The 15908-nt window shown below is 48.2% G+C and overlaps 1 protein-coding gene across 1 annotated transcript in view; it reads right to left on the reverse strand.

Annotated features, from left to right (window-relative positions):
• Positions 1-15908, reverse strand: part of BACE2 (beta-secretase 2) — an 82208-nt gene that overhangs the window by 33583 nt on the left and 32717 nt on the right. Inside the window, exons 2-5 of the mRNA XM_032462364.1 lie at positions 14780-14868; positions 5447-5663; positions 2181-2309; positions 885-1019 (exon numbers count right to left, since the gene is read on the reverse strand). Of these exons, the coding sequence (XP_032318255.1) occupies positions 885-1019; positions 2181-2309; positions 5447-5663; positions 14780-14868 (570 nt within the window). The remainder of the gene's footprint in view (positions 1-884; positions 1020-2180; positions 2310-5446; positions 5664-14779; positions 14869-15908) is intronic.

A 15908-nucleotide genomic window follows, 5' to 3' on the forward strand; every position in this document is an offset into this window, starting at 1 on the left:
TTCATTTTAGATTCTCACATTTGATTCTACCACTGGGATTCTGGAATGGCAAATGCCTTTGGACAATAAACACAGATCTGTGGACCCTGAAACAGCACCACAGTGGAGTGCACCATCACTTTATCAACCTTTGTTGGTTTTTCAGAGGCATCGGTGTCTATGAGAATTTATGGTGCAATGTGATGGTTTAAATGAAAGGAAGTGATGGCCAGTAGGAATATAATGAATGCTGATGAAGAGCTGGTGGTTTTATGAACCTTTCTGCAAATGTTGCAGAGGACCAAGGCTCCCTCAGATCATCACAGTCATGTCATTATGTATCACAGGTCAGCCCAAACCCAGCGGGGGTGCGAACAAGGTTAACGAGAGACGTGATTCACAGCTGTGCATGTCTGCCTCCTTTTAGCCTCAGCAAGCGTCTTTAGAGTGTAATGTTTCTTCGAGTGAGAACTGTGTACTGGGGGGAATGGGGCGTAGCTGTGAATGGAGGGTAAAGCTGACAATTTATTTCTGGTTTCATTTTGCTTGTTTTTAGTCCCCCTTTGTCCCCTCACGTGGACAAAACCCCGCTCACTTCCTCCCCTAGGACAGAGTTCAGGTACCATCAGGCCAAGACGATGTAGTTCTAGACAGTTCTCTTCACTCACCATTTGATGCTAATTCTCCCCTATTAAGACAAGCAGTTGGAAGGAAACATTTTGGAAGGGGAGGTCATTGATGTGAAATTATCTATAAAAAGGCCCTATAGCTTTTAATGTCATCAATCTTTGATTTACCTTGTAATGTAATGTACCCTCTGATTTCAAATTCAGGTTCCAGCTGTAATATGTAAATGACCCAGGCACACACAGACAGTCGACAGAAGGAGATCACAGTGGAAATACCTCTCTGCAGTCCAGATTAAGGCTCTGGCCTCCGATTTCCAATTTCAGAATTTCTATCTGATAATACCACTCCTCCTTAATAGGGGTATACCAGATGTCTCCCTTGTACAAAGTTGGTTCAATTCCACCCAGGACCTGGGAAGAAAAGCACTTAGATATGAGAGGAAAGGCATACAGGCATATAGCAAGGTACACAGAGAGGCAAGACTGCACTTGAAGCACTTTATTGTGATACTGTAATCGAATACATATGCCTGAAAATTAAACAGGGAGCATTTTGGGGCCATGTATCCAAAAGTCAAAGAGTATTATGCCCCAGTCTAAGCAAGGTGCTGTGGTGGCTTCCCTCATCTAAGGGAAGTACACAGAATTCCAGCTTTATTATATTGAGGTCCCCACCCTACCCCCCCACCCCCAGCAAAGAAATGCAATAAGATGGTTAACCACTTAGATCGACTAAAGTTTAATTCCTTAGAAGACAGAGGATGCCTTCCTGCCCCACGCATTTGGCATGGGAGTAGAACAAAAGAGCTTCCTTAATCAAAACTTCATTTTGCGAAACTGTGTAACGGCACACTCCGCAATCCTAGGCTACCTTCTCCCCTGAAAAAGGGATGAAAAAAGGTGTTAAGAGTGGGTGTATTGTTAGCGAATGGAAGCAGATGAGAGTGCTTCTCACAGCCGGAGAGCAAAGGGGTCAGCAGCACCCCGCCTGGGGCCCTTCTTGTACACTCCACCTCCCCATCACCTCCACCTAGCGATGGGAGGGCGCCCATCACTACCTCCTGGGTGCAGGGTCCATCAAGGGGGCCTTGGGCTACAGCACGTCCACGGTGTTGACTCTCTTTCACTGTGTGTGTGTGTGTGTGTGTGTGTGTGTGTGTGTGTTGAAAGAGAGAGGATATGCAGGTGTCCCTGTCTCCCCACAAAATTTATGGCATTACAGGCATCCCCGTTACCTCCTCTCCCCAGAGCAGGGTCCTCCTGCCACAGCTCCCACTGTTCCGCAGTGCCCCTCCCGCACCCAACAGAAACAGTTATCTTTCAAAGGAACATTTGAAAAAAACATTTTAATGGAATTTGGAATCATCTTACTAGACAGCAGGATGATCAGGAAAGAGAAAAATAACACCTCATTTTATCCCTTTTATAAAGGCTCTATAACCAAGATTATCGAAATTTTGCAGAACCTTTGTATGCCGACATGTCTAATATTTCTATCCGGGTCTGAATAAAGCAGAAAAAACTGCCCACTGATTTGTGATTTTCCCCCCTTTAAGACTAAAAGATACCCACAAGACTACCTCCGTTGGTACCAGATCCGGCTACCGGCAACCCAGCCCCGCACATCTGCATGGAGAAAACGTTGGGGATTTTTGCTTGTGCCACGAGGGAATCAAAGAACGTCTCCAGAGAACTTGACGGCTGCGGGAGGGTGAGAAAGGAGGACAGGGCTTCAGCGCAGCACTTGGAGGGATCCCACGCAGGCACCAGGCATGAAACACAACATTGCATTTCTTCCTGTGTCGTATTTTTCACGGCTCAACAAGAAACAAGCTTACAATTAAAGGGCAGTAATTCAGGAACCTCCAGCAGAGCTACCTACTACTTGGTACTTTTCCTTTAGGTTCAGCCCTGTTGTAAAAATGAGACAGTGTTTCCAGAAGCTACTGAGATGCTGCCCTGCTCACCCCGCCCGACAGCCTCGTGAGCCGGGCGGGAGAAGATGTGGAAGTGGGTTACCGAGGTAGGTGGTGGATTCTAATCTTAGACATTTCTGAGTAAGGAGAGAGCAGTGTCTCCAGGAGCTGCCTTGGCAGCTTCAGAAACAGTTTTGATTCACCCGTTTTCAGCCAAGGTCGTGCATCACGCCAATGACACGTACCTGACCCTGAGGACAGTTCACCCCCGATCCTGGACCCTGGGCTGTGGCTCAGCTCTGCCAGCTGTCGACTGACCTCTGGGGATCAGTAAAGGAATGACGCTATTCTCCTGAAGTTTGAAGGCTTGATTCCCCACAGCCATGCTTCAGTAATTTGCTCGGTGCCTCCCTTACGTGAAGCGATACCTTCAGGGAAGAGTCCTATTTCTCCAGGACTGAAAAGAAGGGAGGGTCTGTGAACAGGTCTTAGTTGGGGTTGGGCCACAGGTGCTGGTGGTCAGGAGGGAAGGTTACAGACTTACACTTAGACTTGGCTTTGACAACAGGGAGCGATTAGAGTTGGTCACTGTGAGTGAAAACAGTTGAAACATCATAGATGCTCTAGGCATACTCTGACCACCTGCGGTTAACATAGGGATTATTTATTTTCCAGAAGTGCTACACATCTAATTCTGGAGGGAGGGAGGAGAGCCTTGTGATCAAACAGACAGAAATCTCCCCATCTGTTTAGTTCATTTGTATTTGGCCCCCTACCTGCTGCTTTCTCAGCTTCCGTGGGCTCTCTGGCAGAACCTGGCACCATCTCTATGTGTGATCTTTGTCTAAACACTTGGGGTTCAGGTCAAGGAGTGGGATGAAGCCCCCTCTTGAAATGGGCTGGGTCTGGCAGTGACCGGGTCTGTGTCCACCTTCTTGGGGGGCAGCCAAGTCAACACTGCCTGGAATTGCATCCTGGCTCCAACGCCCACCGATAACCATGTGATTTGTTCCTTTGTTTGCCTATCTGTAAAACGGGGAGGACAGTAGCAGCCTAGAGCTCCCCTGGGGCTTAAATGAGGCCGTGCACACAGAATGCTTGGACGAGTGTGCGGCACACAGGACAGGTATCACTATTACCCCTTTAAAGGTTTAAAAGCACACCAGCGGCCAGGACCCACCAAGAGAGCCCGATCCAGCCGGGGTGCTCTGGAACCCAGGCAACGGTGATGTCAAGAGACCTCACAGGTGGTTCTGACCCACATCCTTGGTGCAAAGCACCTGGGGCTGGTACTCTGTGATCAGCACTGGGTGTTCAGTTAGCCCACTTCAGAAACGCCTTTGGGCCACCCACCCGGACCCCTCTGCCAGCCCTGTTTCTGGACCTGCTCCACTTCCTACGAATCCTGTGCTTGTCTCCTCAGTCCTGGGGAAGTGAAGCCAATTGTTGGAAATCTTGCAGCTTCAGAGATAAAAAGGTAAAAGATGACATGGGGAGTCCAGACACTCAAAAGAACCCTGAAGCAGCTGATTCTCAAGGAAGCTTTACATGTTACTAATTCCAGATAATTTAGCTTTGCACTAACCCCTTCCAAACAATCAGCATCAAATCAGTCGTACTGCTTTCATTTTCAAAGTCATGTGAAGATCAAATGTTCTGCCCAAGGTCACACCGTCTGTTACAAGTAGGAATCTAAGTTATTACAGGGCCCCAGAAGCCATCCGGGCTGCACAGACAGGGCTCTGTGCTCTGACTGCCCTCGGCGAGGGCTGAACCCCTCTGACGCTCAGCCCACCCAGCTCCAGAACAGAAATGACTTGGCCCTACAAAGTCTGCCTTGTGGGGAAGTCCTGAGCCTCCAGTGAAGGTGCCCTGTGATGTTCTCAGCCCAGTGCCTCGTGAGAAGCCACAGCGCTGGCAGACACACCCTGCCCCCTGCCTGTTGCCCCCACCCGCACTGCCTGCACCACTCGCTAGTAAACTTGAGCTGGAACAAATTCCTTATGGAGAGAAAACAGGCCTTTCTGCACCCACGATTCTGTTTCACACTTAGCTCTGGCTCAAAGCCCAGCTCTGTACAAGGAGCTGTGGTGCCTGATGACAGGCCAGGGGAGGGGACCTCTCAAGTGCATGCAGACCCACCCGGTCTCCTGGAACCCGGGGGGCACACCCAGTGCCAATTCCGCCGCCTCTGACATCCCTTCCGGGTGGAAACCCCCCCCAGCCCGCCGCCCTCCTCCTGCACACCATCATGACTTCCTTTGGGTCGCCACAAACTGGAGAACGTTCAGTTCTGTCCTTCCCTGTTTTGTGAAGGTCCTGATGCTAATGAGCACAGGGGATCCACAGTCTCTTTGATGCATGGTTACTTAGAGTGCCCGGAGACCCCCGGGTGCCTGCAGCCTGCCTGTGCTCCGACTCCGGGGTGAGGGGAAGGCCGCGTGATGCCCCCCCCACCGCCGGCCTGGCCGCGCGATGCCCCCCCCACCCCCGCCTGGCGGGGGCACCTCTGCCTGCTGTGGTTCCAGTGCCGCCTGGAGGCTCCGTTTTCATTCGACCATACAAATTTAATAAATGTGTTTTCTTTTACTGCTACCCTAATAAAAACTCCTAAACAAACACTATAATCCAGGTGATTCAGAGTGTGTTAACATCTGTAAACTGTACAAGTAAAACAGACAAAAGACAAACAAGAAAAAGTCATGCCATGGGTGTACCTTGAAGGAAGTTTCAAAGAACCTTGCCCTTTACCTTAAATTGTAAAAATGCCTAGAGATATATAATTCATCGTGTGAGCGCTGGTCTGCTTCAGCCACGCGACTTTCGCTGGCTCCCGCAGCCAGGCCCCACTGTCAGCCCTGCAGCCACTGCTTTCAGAATCTTGTCCCATCGCTGGGTTTTCTCAGATCCGATTATTCTTACCTTGGCCAGGGTAGCGTAAGCCAGTCCCAGTATCCCATTCCATTTAATCCCAGGCAAGAAGAAATTCTCTGACTCGAAGATTGTGGCAATGTTGACAAGAAAGGAACTATTGAAGCCTTTGGGGATGGTGACAACGTCCTCCCCGACGAAGCCAGTCCAGCTCCCTTGTGTGTACTTCACAGTGACGTCGAAGCCCTTGGGGCGGTAGGTGCTGGACCTGGAGAAAGAGAAGAGGCATCGTGATCTGCATCCCGTCCACGTGTCCCTGTTCTGACAAGACGGCCGGTCACGGCTGCCCAGGCAGCGGTCAGTAAGCACAGAAGGTCCACGTAAGCAATTCTTCATGATGATCGGGCCTGTGCTCTCCAGGTGGCATTTCCCAAGAAATAACTAACATTTGGGTAATGGCGTCTTCTGAGCTATGTGTGAGGGGGTCCTGGGGTTAACATGTGGCCCCCGAATTTAAGTCTTTGCCGAGCCTTAGTTCAACCGCATAAGTCAGGTGTTGACTTAACTGCATTGGCCTTGGACAGCACAACTAAATGTGGGCACCCGCCTGGCCCTCTGGCTCTGCGGGGACCCTGCACTGCTGCTCTGGAACACAGAGAAAAGCTGGCAGCCCAGAGGACGGTGCCACCAGCTTGCGCCCGCAGTGGCCTGGGTTTCAGAGTCACACACACAACCAAGGTGACGAATAAAGACCAAGCCACAGCCCGACACCAGGGCTGTTCATCCCCAGGGCCCGTGCTGCCTGCTGGTGTGTCACAGGTCCCTTCTCAAGGCTGCCCCAAGTGCCCGGAAGCTGGTTACAGTCATACCAAAACACGAGGACGACATGAATGATACGCTGTGACACAGATCGCTGTGACAGCCCCACACGCACACAGCCCTGAGGGTAAGAGTTACTGAGACAGTCACGTGAACAAGACCAGACAAGGGGAAGGGTGATGGAAATCCTGCTCTCGGGATTTCAGAGACAGACAATGAACAAAGGAACAAACAGGCAAGGACAGTGGGAGAAGAGCTGTCCAGGGAAGGGAGCTGGGGGAGGGGAGGGCAAGGGCCCTGTGGGTCACTGAGGCCTCTTTGAAAGGATGACACTTGTGTAAGACCTGGATGAAGACAAGGAACCACATGGCTGCCTGTGGAGGGGACATCCTGGAGAAAGAACAGCAGATGTCAAGGCCCTGGGTGTCCAATCCTATAGTCATTCTTACACTCATTTGAGTTTGAAAACTTTGTCAGACTAGAGAAAGGAACACAGTGAACAATCTAGGCAAATATGTGGGCATTCCAACCATGCTCTCCTTAGGAAAACTATGCAGTTTCTAAGCCAAATGTCAAATCAGCAAACAGATCATTGCTACGTGTTCCTGTTTGCAGTTTTCACTTCACTTTGTTTTAAGATTAAATCTCTGAACATTAATACATGTTAATAAGTCTTTGCTGTAGGATTATATGAACTAGTGTGGTCTTGTTTGGAGTTAGGCAGGAAGTCAGAGAATATATAACCTTTTTTGGGGTACATATCATAAGCTTTAAAAATGTTAACAGTCTTTAATTTGATAATTGTACTTTTGAGAATCAGATCCTACGGAAATGTCCATTTTGCAGACAGAAATTCATGTTTTATTTATAACAGAAAATAGATGGAAACAATCTAAATGCCCAGTAAAAAGGAAATAGTTTAGTAAATTATGGTATATCCAAATGGTGGAATATTATGTAGCACTGAAAACGCTGTTGACTAAAACATTTTCAGTGACAGGAAAAAATTAAGGTCAAAGAAACATTTGTACATCTGGCAGAATCTTCTTCAAAGCAAATTTATTACACTCAGATAGTAACAGTGCTACCTCTGGATGGTGGGGTTTTGTGGAGGGAAATTCACTCTTGTGGTTGGGCCCTTCCATATTTTCTGCATAGATAAATTTTATCATCAGAGAGAAAAAAGGTTATTTTTAAAATGTCTGGCAGACACACTTTGGAGAAATTTAATTTATTCTAACTCCATCATGGGATATGAAATATGAAGAATGTTTAGTTTTAATGTTTCCTTACTATTTTGGCTAACTCCACCATGATCTTCAAGAGAGAACAGCATTAAGTGAACGTTTTCTGCACACATATTTTCTAATAAGGGCAGGCACAGACCAAAAAGTAAGAGTGGATGGACCCCAGGCACAGGGACCACTAAGGGACCCATCAGAAATTACACATATAAAGCACACAATGAGGGCACTGAAATGCAGGCGCTTGAGGGCTGGTGTTTTAGTGCCAAGTTCTAGTGCCAGCATCAATGCAGCTACGCCTGGCACACAGCAGGGGCTGCACACACTTACGCTGAAAAGCAATGAAAAGACTGAATTGTCAGTCCCTTTTGACAATTCAGGGTCATTCCTCAAGTTCAGCACCAAACTGTTGTTAATGGAAGAGGCTAATTATTTTGAAAGGCTTAGAGGATATCAGGGAGCATGGGGTTGGCCAACTTTTCCTGTAAAGGGGCCAGACAATAAATGTTTCAGCTTGGTGGGGGGGGGGTGTCACGTGATCTCCGTTACAACCACACCCAGCTCTGCAAGTATCCTGAAGAAGCAGCCACAGATACAGATCAACAAACGTGTGTGGCTGTGTGCCAATAAAACTTTATTCACACAAACAGACAGCAGGCTGGATGCAGCCTGTCAGCCCTAGTTTGCCAGCTCCTGATCTAGATTATTCGTTATCCCCCGAAGCACGCTATAGTAGCATGCCTTTCTTTTAAGAAGTTGTTTTGTCTTCCATTTGATTTTTTTTTAAGTTGAAGTATAGTCAGTTACAATGTGTCAGTTTCTGGTGTACAGCACAATGTTTCAGTCATACTTGTACATACATAGATTCGTTTTCCTATTATTTTTCATTATAGGTTACTACTATAAGACATTAACATGGTTCCCTGTGCTATACAGAAGACATCTGATTTTGAGAAGTTGTCTTCTTCTTACTCTGTCCAGCCTACAGAAGACTCATCAGCATCTCAGCGTGTCCTCTATGGTGCACTGATCTACTTGCTGCTTCCCTCACGGGCAAACATCCTGGATACATCGGTGCCATTTGCAGACAGATGTGAGGCAGCTGGAGTTACACTGCCTGGGGTCAGACACGACTTCAACCTGGGGCAAGTTATTTAACTGCTCTGCACCTCAGTTTCCTCAGCTGAAAAGTGGGGGAAATACAGTTCCACACCTCATTGGGTTAACATTGAGGATGAAAAGAGGTCATGCTGTCAACCATGTAGAACAAAACCCTGGAACACAGCAGGTGCACAACAAAAATAGCTGCTAGTATTATAATTATCCAATCACTTGCTACCTTTAGTCAATCTATGAGCTGGTGTTAGAAAATGTAAGAATTTTTTCCCTAGAAAATGTTCCTATAGACTTATTCTTACTGACTATCCCAAACTTCCTCATTATGAAGTCCAACAAGCTCCATGAAGACAGGCAAGTCTTGGGTATGACTTGGCTACAATGGTCAGGGGAAGAGAGGGGCCTTCACATTTCTAAAAAAACAGAGTTCTTCTGGGTTCTAGCCCAGGACTGTCCAACAGAACTTCTACAATGACAAATATTCTCTATTGATGCTTCCAACACAGTAGCCACAGGTGGCTATAGACCTGAAATGTGATTCAAGATCTTCAACATGTGACGAGGTCACATCCTGATAAACCCATCATAAGTTGAAAATATCGATGTCAAAGATGCATCCAATGCACCTAACCTACCTCACATCCTGCCCTACTTTAAACACTCTCAGAACACATACATGAGCCTACAGGTGGGCAAAATCATCTGACACAAAGCCTATTTTGTAATGACATGCTGACTATCTCCTGTAATTTAGTGAATACTGTCCTGAGAGTGAAAGACAATGCGGTCTGGGGCCAGCACGGTTACAGGTGTATCTGTCGTCCACCCTTGTGACTGCGTGGGTGCCTGGGAACCGCAGCGGCCACTACCTGGTATCACTGGACAAAATCATCCTGCATATCAGCAGCTTGGGAGGAGATCAAAATCCAAAACACGAAGTGTGGTTTCTACTGAGCACGACTGCTTTTGTACCATCGTAAAGTGGAAAAAACCCTAAATTGACCCATCATAAGTCAAGGACTGTCCGTTCTTTTTAGTTTGTCTAAAGAGCTGAACTTGTATTTAACATTAATTAATTTAAATTTAATTGCCACCTGTGAATAGTAGCTACGCTTGCAGAAAGCGCAGTTCTAGATAATGTGAGAGAAAGTAATTCTTAGTTCATACTCCCTGGGCTCCTCGAACTAAACCTCAAAGAGCAAAAACCCCAGAGATGAACCGTAAGCAGCTCTCAGAGTTATTAATATTTACTCCCCAGTGCCAGGCTTAAAAAAAAAAAGTGCATTTCTCCATTTGGTGCATTTGGCACTAAAATGCTTTGGCTCTCGATTGCGCTGCACATTAATTAGCTACATCGAGAGCAAACCCCAGATTGGCTGCTTCTTGCAGTGTCCATCCTGGGTATGCAGAAAGCCATCCATCAAGGATGTGGGGAGCCCGGGAAAAGTCCGCTCACAGCAATAAAACCACTTTGAACCAAATTCAGGAGACATTCTGCCTCTGATAAGAGTGTTCGGGAGATGCAGGATCAAAAAGTGAAATCAATTGAACTGAGGAGCAAAGAACCACGGAACGTGTTATTATTTTAAAGAAACTCATGTTGCTTTCAGAGAACATACAGTCAGACAGTGGAAGGGCAGAAGTCAGAAGAGCTGAATCCTGGGGTCGGCTCTGTTTCTCTGAAGCCATCCGACCCCTGAAATGCCGAGTCTCCTGAGAAACTCTGCCAAGACGTGCCTGGGGCTCTTCTGCACATTTCAGAGTCTGGAGTCTATCTTTGAGGATGGTTGGCCTCGACCAGGTGACCAGATACCCCTCTTACTCTTGTGAGGTCTGAAAGTGGCCAGAGTGAAGGGCCCGCAGACAGCCCAGGGATGCTCAGTCAGCCTGCTCAGCCCGGAGGTTTCCCAGTATCCTCGGCAGCGGCGACCGCTGTGGCTCCAGCACGGCAGGGCCCCCTCCTGGACAGGCAGGTGCTGGGAGGCTCCATGCATTGTCCAATGGTCAGTCAACGGAAAGGTGAGACATTTGGCCTCAAGGGTCCAGCTCCTTAAGGAAACGACCTACTAACTTACTAATATTCCAATTCTACTTACCAGCATCAGTTGAGGAAAAGAAATGGCTCCCTTGCCACAGATACTCTGTGGGCTTCGCCCCAGACACAGTACAGGAGGAGGAGATGTTTTAATGAAGATATGCTTAATTTCCTGAATAGATTAGTATGAGGTCAGGGGGATAAATACATTGAGTCTCTCATCAAGTCAATCTGCTGGGGGCTATTTTACTGCCTAAAGAAGAAAAACATCTGAAAAAACTTACATGACTGTCTTTTTGCTATATAGTAATTCACTGGAACATTCACCACCACGAAAAGAGGGCTCCTGATGGGACAAAGGGACACAAATGACTAACGGTAGCCTGACGGCTCATTCCACAAATCAAAGAGATCTTGTCAAAGAGCCCCAAGTCAAACCTCCAATTACGGGGAAATGTTCCAGGAAGCGTTCAGCCTGAACACCCAGAGACGCGGGACTTGACTCAGCAGCTGACGAGCCCAACCGGAGGCCTTGTTATAACAAAGAGATCAGAGGAACAAGCAAATGCGGGAACATCACAGGGCAGGAGCCACGGCTCAGAAAAGAAACCTTTGTCAAACACTGAGAAAGGAAGTGAGGACATTCTCTCCGCTTCCATCAGACACAATGGTGGACGGTGTACCTTAGGCCAATGCGGAAGTTCGCTGAAAGCATCACACAAATTAATCGTACATAATTGACATAGGAAATTACGTTCATCATTTGTATCGTCATAAGAATAAATCTGTGTTAACAAAAGCCTGTGAGAAGCATGGAGAAAAAACAGAGGAAAGGAAAGAAAGAAAGGTTAATATAAATCTAACCAAGTATTTAACCGGCAACATGCATATGTTAGTAGAAATGCAGTTGATGGAACAGAACTTCCTAAAACTCAGAAATGTGAGGCTTCACATCTGATTCAGCTAAGAAGAAATCTGATAGCCCCGTGGAAGCACTGATCTCCTTAAAAGAAGGGCAGTACCAGGGCTGGGGGCCCAAAGGGGGTCAAGTTTCATGAGGACTCAGTAAATGTCAGCAATACTTGCAAATGAGGAAGGCAGGTCAAGGTCTGAATGACGGAAGTGCCACTGGGAAGAAACCGACAATGCAGGGGTCCTGGGTTCAGGCTGGCAGGTTCCGCTGTATCTCTTTTTATTCGCTCACAAAAGGAGAACTCGATGAGAAACTTGAGCGCTCAAGCTGGGAGGGACCCCTGAATTCTCTTGTGGGGTTAGCAGGAAGGCAGGCCCAGTGGTCATGGGAGCTAGGGAGGTTCCCAGGAGCCTTCACATTAAATCAGGTGTGAAGAAACCAGAGAAGCTCAGTCTTTAAATAAGAAAGACAGGAGCCACTTGCCACCCGAAGCCAAACCTGGCCAGGAGGAAAGCTGTAAGGATGGGCCCCACTGAAGGCTGAAAGAAAACCATGATTCAGGCAAACAACGAGCAAAGTCGAAGACATGAGGAGGACACCCAGGTGTCTACCGCCCCGATTAAATATTGTACACATATTAAATGACACCGCATCCAGCATTTGTAACACGGACTATTATTTACCCTTGAAAGTTTCAATAACTGCATCTGCACTGCAAAAGGATGACGGGGTTGAAAAGCACACTCCGACCTTTATCAAAGCCCAGCACTTACCTGCTGGGGAGGAAATGACCACCCACGGCACTAGATTCGCACATTTAAATCTATAGAGTAGATGTACACCCACCCAAACTTGGCTTGACTGTCCTGCACTTTTCCCCCCCCATTTGTATCACAGGTCTACAGATGTGTGATGGAAAACAAAATTACTCCAGCGGAGGAAAACCGTTAAAGATGTACCTGAGCTCCAAAGATGTCTATTCTTCCTCGACGGCAGGCAGAGCCCGCGGTGGGCGTGGGGAGGCGGGGTAAGTGTGCGGTCTGGGAAGAGCCTTGCAGTGGGAAAGACGCAGAGCTGGGACTGCTCTGCCACCAACACATTCTTCACCTAGTGTAATAGACATGGCATTTCCCGGAATGTAACTATTGTGCACATTGAGGGAAGGTGATACTTTGGGGGGAAACTTTACCAAGAGTCTTCACCCATCTGGAAGAATCATGTCATCAACCCAAGCTGCTCTGGGTGTCGGAGTCAGTTTTAATCAGATTTTATCAGTCTGTGCTGGGCGCTGCATGGTTAGGTCGATGCTCACAGCCTCACACACCCCCCGACTTCACGTGTCTCCTACCCAGAGTGCTTACATATTGAGGTACTGATCACCTGTAAATTGCCTTCTTTTATCCCCCCACCCTCCCATACTGCATCAGGGCATTCAGAATTACATACATTGGTGACATATTACCTTTGCATAGTTCAAGGCATTACAAAGCACTTGTTACAAACAGGGGGTGCCAGGACTGAAGTTTTGCACCTGCTGGCCTAGCAGCCTGGACTCGGGCCAGTCTCTAGGCTCCTGGACCTCCTGTGCTACATGAATAAAGAGAGGTTTGGTTCCATGATGAAGCGACTGAGGGCAGGAGGCTGTCTGGGGCCGGGGATTTGGATGAACCACAGTCTGAGCGGGAACAGGCCAAGGGTAGTGGGTGCATCATAAGCCAACCTCCTTCCCCCGCCTGCACACCCCTTGCCCCATCTCACACACATCTGAGGTTACACCAGGAACTTCAGGGTGCACGTCGGCCTCTTGATCGCAACCGGGAGTTCCATCGGGAATTTCAACGATAAAAGGTGGTCAACACACTGAGTCCCACATTAAGCCATTGATTCCTTGAAGGAGGGGCCAACCATATATCATGGTAGCCCCGGAGGCCCACAGAGCACCAGCCCCCACTCCCCTCCAGCTGGACTCCCAGGGGACCACTCCTCTCTGTGCCACCAAAACGGAGACCAAGACGCACAGGGAGGAGGTAGGCGGGCGCTTCTGTGTAAAAGATCCTGCCTCATTAACAGGACTTTCAGAAGCTTCTCAGTTGTCACTTTCCCTCCTGTGTGTCCTTTCTTTTCTTCCCCAACTAAAGTCGGGGTTTATTCCCCCAAACAAAAGATTGAGGGTGAGGAAAGCGAGAAAGGAAAGACACAAGGATTTGCAGCAGGGAAGTGTGATGTAGCAGTGCCTGACCCTAAAAGGCTAAGTCTGTGTCAGCTTGCCTGTGTTAGCTGTGGCGTCCACACCTTAGCGTCACAACAGATGGGAAGTTAAAATGCGCAGAGCATTAAGGCAGAAACAGGTACCAACGACAGTGACTCTGACCCCACGGGCTCCTCCAGAGGTGACCAGTGACACACACAAGGACCCGGTGGCTCTCCTGAGGGCCCACCCAGAGCTCCCCGGGGCCCAGGGTCCCAGGCCTGCACTGTGCAGAGCTGGCCTCATTCCAGAGACCTCCATCCAGGCTCCACTCTTTCTCCCAACCCCGCCTACAACTGCGGAGCCCCGTCTCAGGCCTGAACGCTGTGTGCTCACAACACATCCTTTCCAAATGGGTCATGGATTTCTCTCTCCAGGCACATCTGCCTGCATAGAAATGGTTTCTGTGAACCACCTTGACCCCACTGAACACTGGGGCGATGCAAACGTGGCTTTCCAAGCCACCGCCCACAACAGTCTCACACTCACATCCAATGCTCCCCTCCCTGCTGGAGCCCACCTCCATGCTAGGACTGGAGGGGCTCGAGAAACAGCAAAGGGTCATGTGCTCCCTGCAACTCCAGTATGATGACAAGGCTCCTGTCTGACTTGGATTTGCATCGAACAGATCTCATGAGGATGCACCAAGGTTACTAGGAGAACCCTCCTATGTTCATCTGGAACGAATGCACACGTATACACGTGCACGTACACATGCTCGCACATGTGCACCACACACAAGTATACACGCCACCACACGCACGTGCACACAGATATCTGCACGTGCACACAACTATATACGCATATACACAAATACACATGCCGCCATGTGCACACAGATACCTACATACGCACACACGTACACACACACCGACAATCACAGATACGCACATGTACACGTCTCCCTTGACATGAAATAAGACTTTTGGCTGCTTTCTTCCCGGTGCTTTCTGCAGGGCTCCTGCGGTGCCCCCAAACCTGCCACGCCAGGCGCGGACCCGTCACTCACCTCTCCGCGTCGAAGTACGAGTCGATGTAGGAGTGCGGGGCTCCCGCCACCGCGAAGTTGCTACTCCCGGTGTCAACGAGTATCTGCAGCTTTTATTTTTTAGGGAAAAACACAGAAACCATCAGGTTACACTCCTGAATACTTCTTCTAAAAATGAAGTACCAAGAACAATTTACTACTTGGAAAAACTTCTATCGATCAGAAATTTATTGAAAAAACTGTTACAAAACTGAACCCTGAACACAGTCCATTAGGAAGTTCGCACAGGAGGGGGAACCAGTTTTGCCTCAGATACATGCCAAACCTTAAAAGAAGATAAATTCAGCGAAATAACTGGGGTTTCCTTTCTCAGTCCCTGGTACTTGGTAACAAGGCAAAGCCCCTTCCCACCCCAGACTGTGGCTGGGGTCGTCACTTGGCTGGTGGCCCTCCTCCTGCCTTTCCAGTGTCACTCAGAAATCCTCACTCAACAGTGCCTCCCCACCAGGACGCCTCCCCGGCCCCCTCCTGGCAGTTGGTAAGCACCTGGGGAACACCTGTCACAGGTATTTTTTTTCTTTTTAGTTTTAGTGAGTTATTTATATACAATAAAAATGCAAGATCTTGGATTTTCCACTGGGGAGTTTGGACATGGTGTTTTCCCAAACCAAAATACAACAATTCTGATTATTCCCAAAAGGTTCCCTTATGTCCGTTTCCAGTCAATCCCTCCTGTTCCTCAGAGGCAACCACTTTCTGACTTTCTATCTCCATGGACTGGTTTCACCAGTTCTTGAACATTATTTAAATGGAATCATGCGTGTTGGGTTTTTTTGGGGGGGTGGGGGCTGGTGAGGGGAGGGTCTGGCTTCTACTCAGTATGTCTTTGGGCTTTTCTCATGTTGTCCTGCGTACAGGTGCTCTTCACCGTTGAGTAGGGTTCCCCTGCAGGAATACCACGACTGGTCCATCCTTCTCTTGATGGGCATCTGGTGGCTTCCAGTTTTAGGCTGCTATGACTAAGGCTGCCATGGACCTTCTTGTGCAAGTCATTCTGTGGACGTAGTTTCCATTTCTCTTAGGTAAATACCTAACAGTGAAACTTGTTGGGTCCTGGGCTAGATGGATTTTTAATGTTTTCTAAAAAACT

Source organism: Camelus ferus, chromosome 1, assembly GCF_009834535.1.
Source record: "Camelus ferus isolate YT-003-E chromosome 1, BCGSAC_Cfer_1.0, whole genome shotgun sequence".
NCBI classification, from domain to species: domain Eukaryota; kingdom Metazoa; phylum Chordata; class Mammalia; order Artiodactyla; family Camelidae; genus Camelus; species Camelus ferus.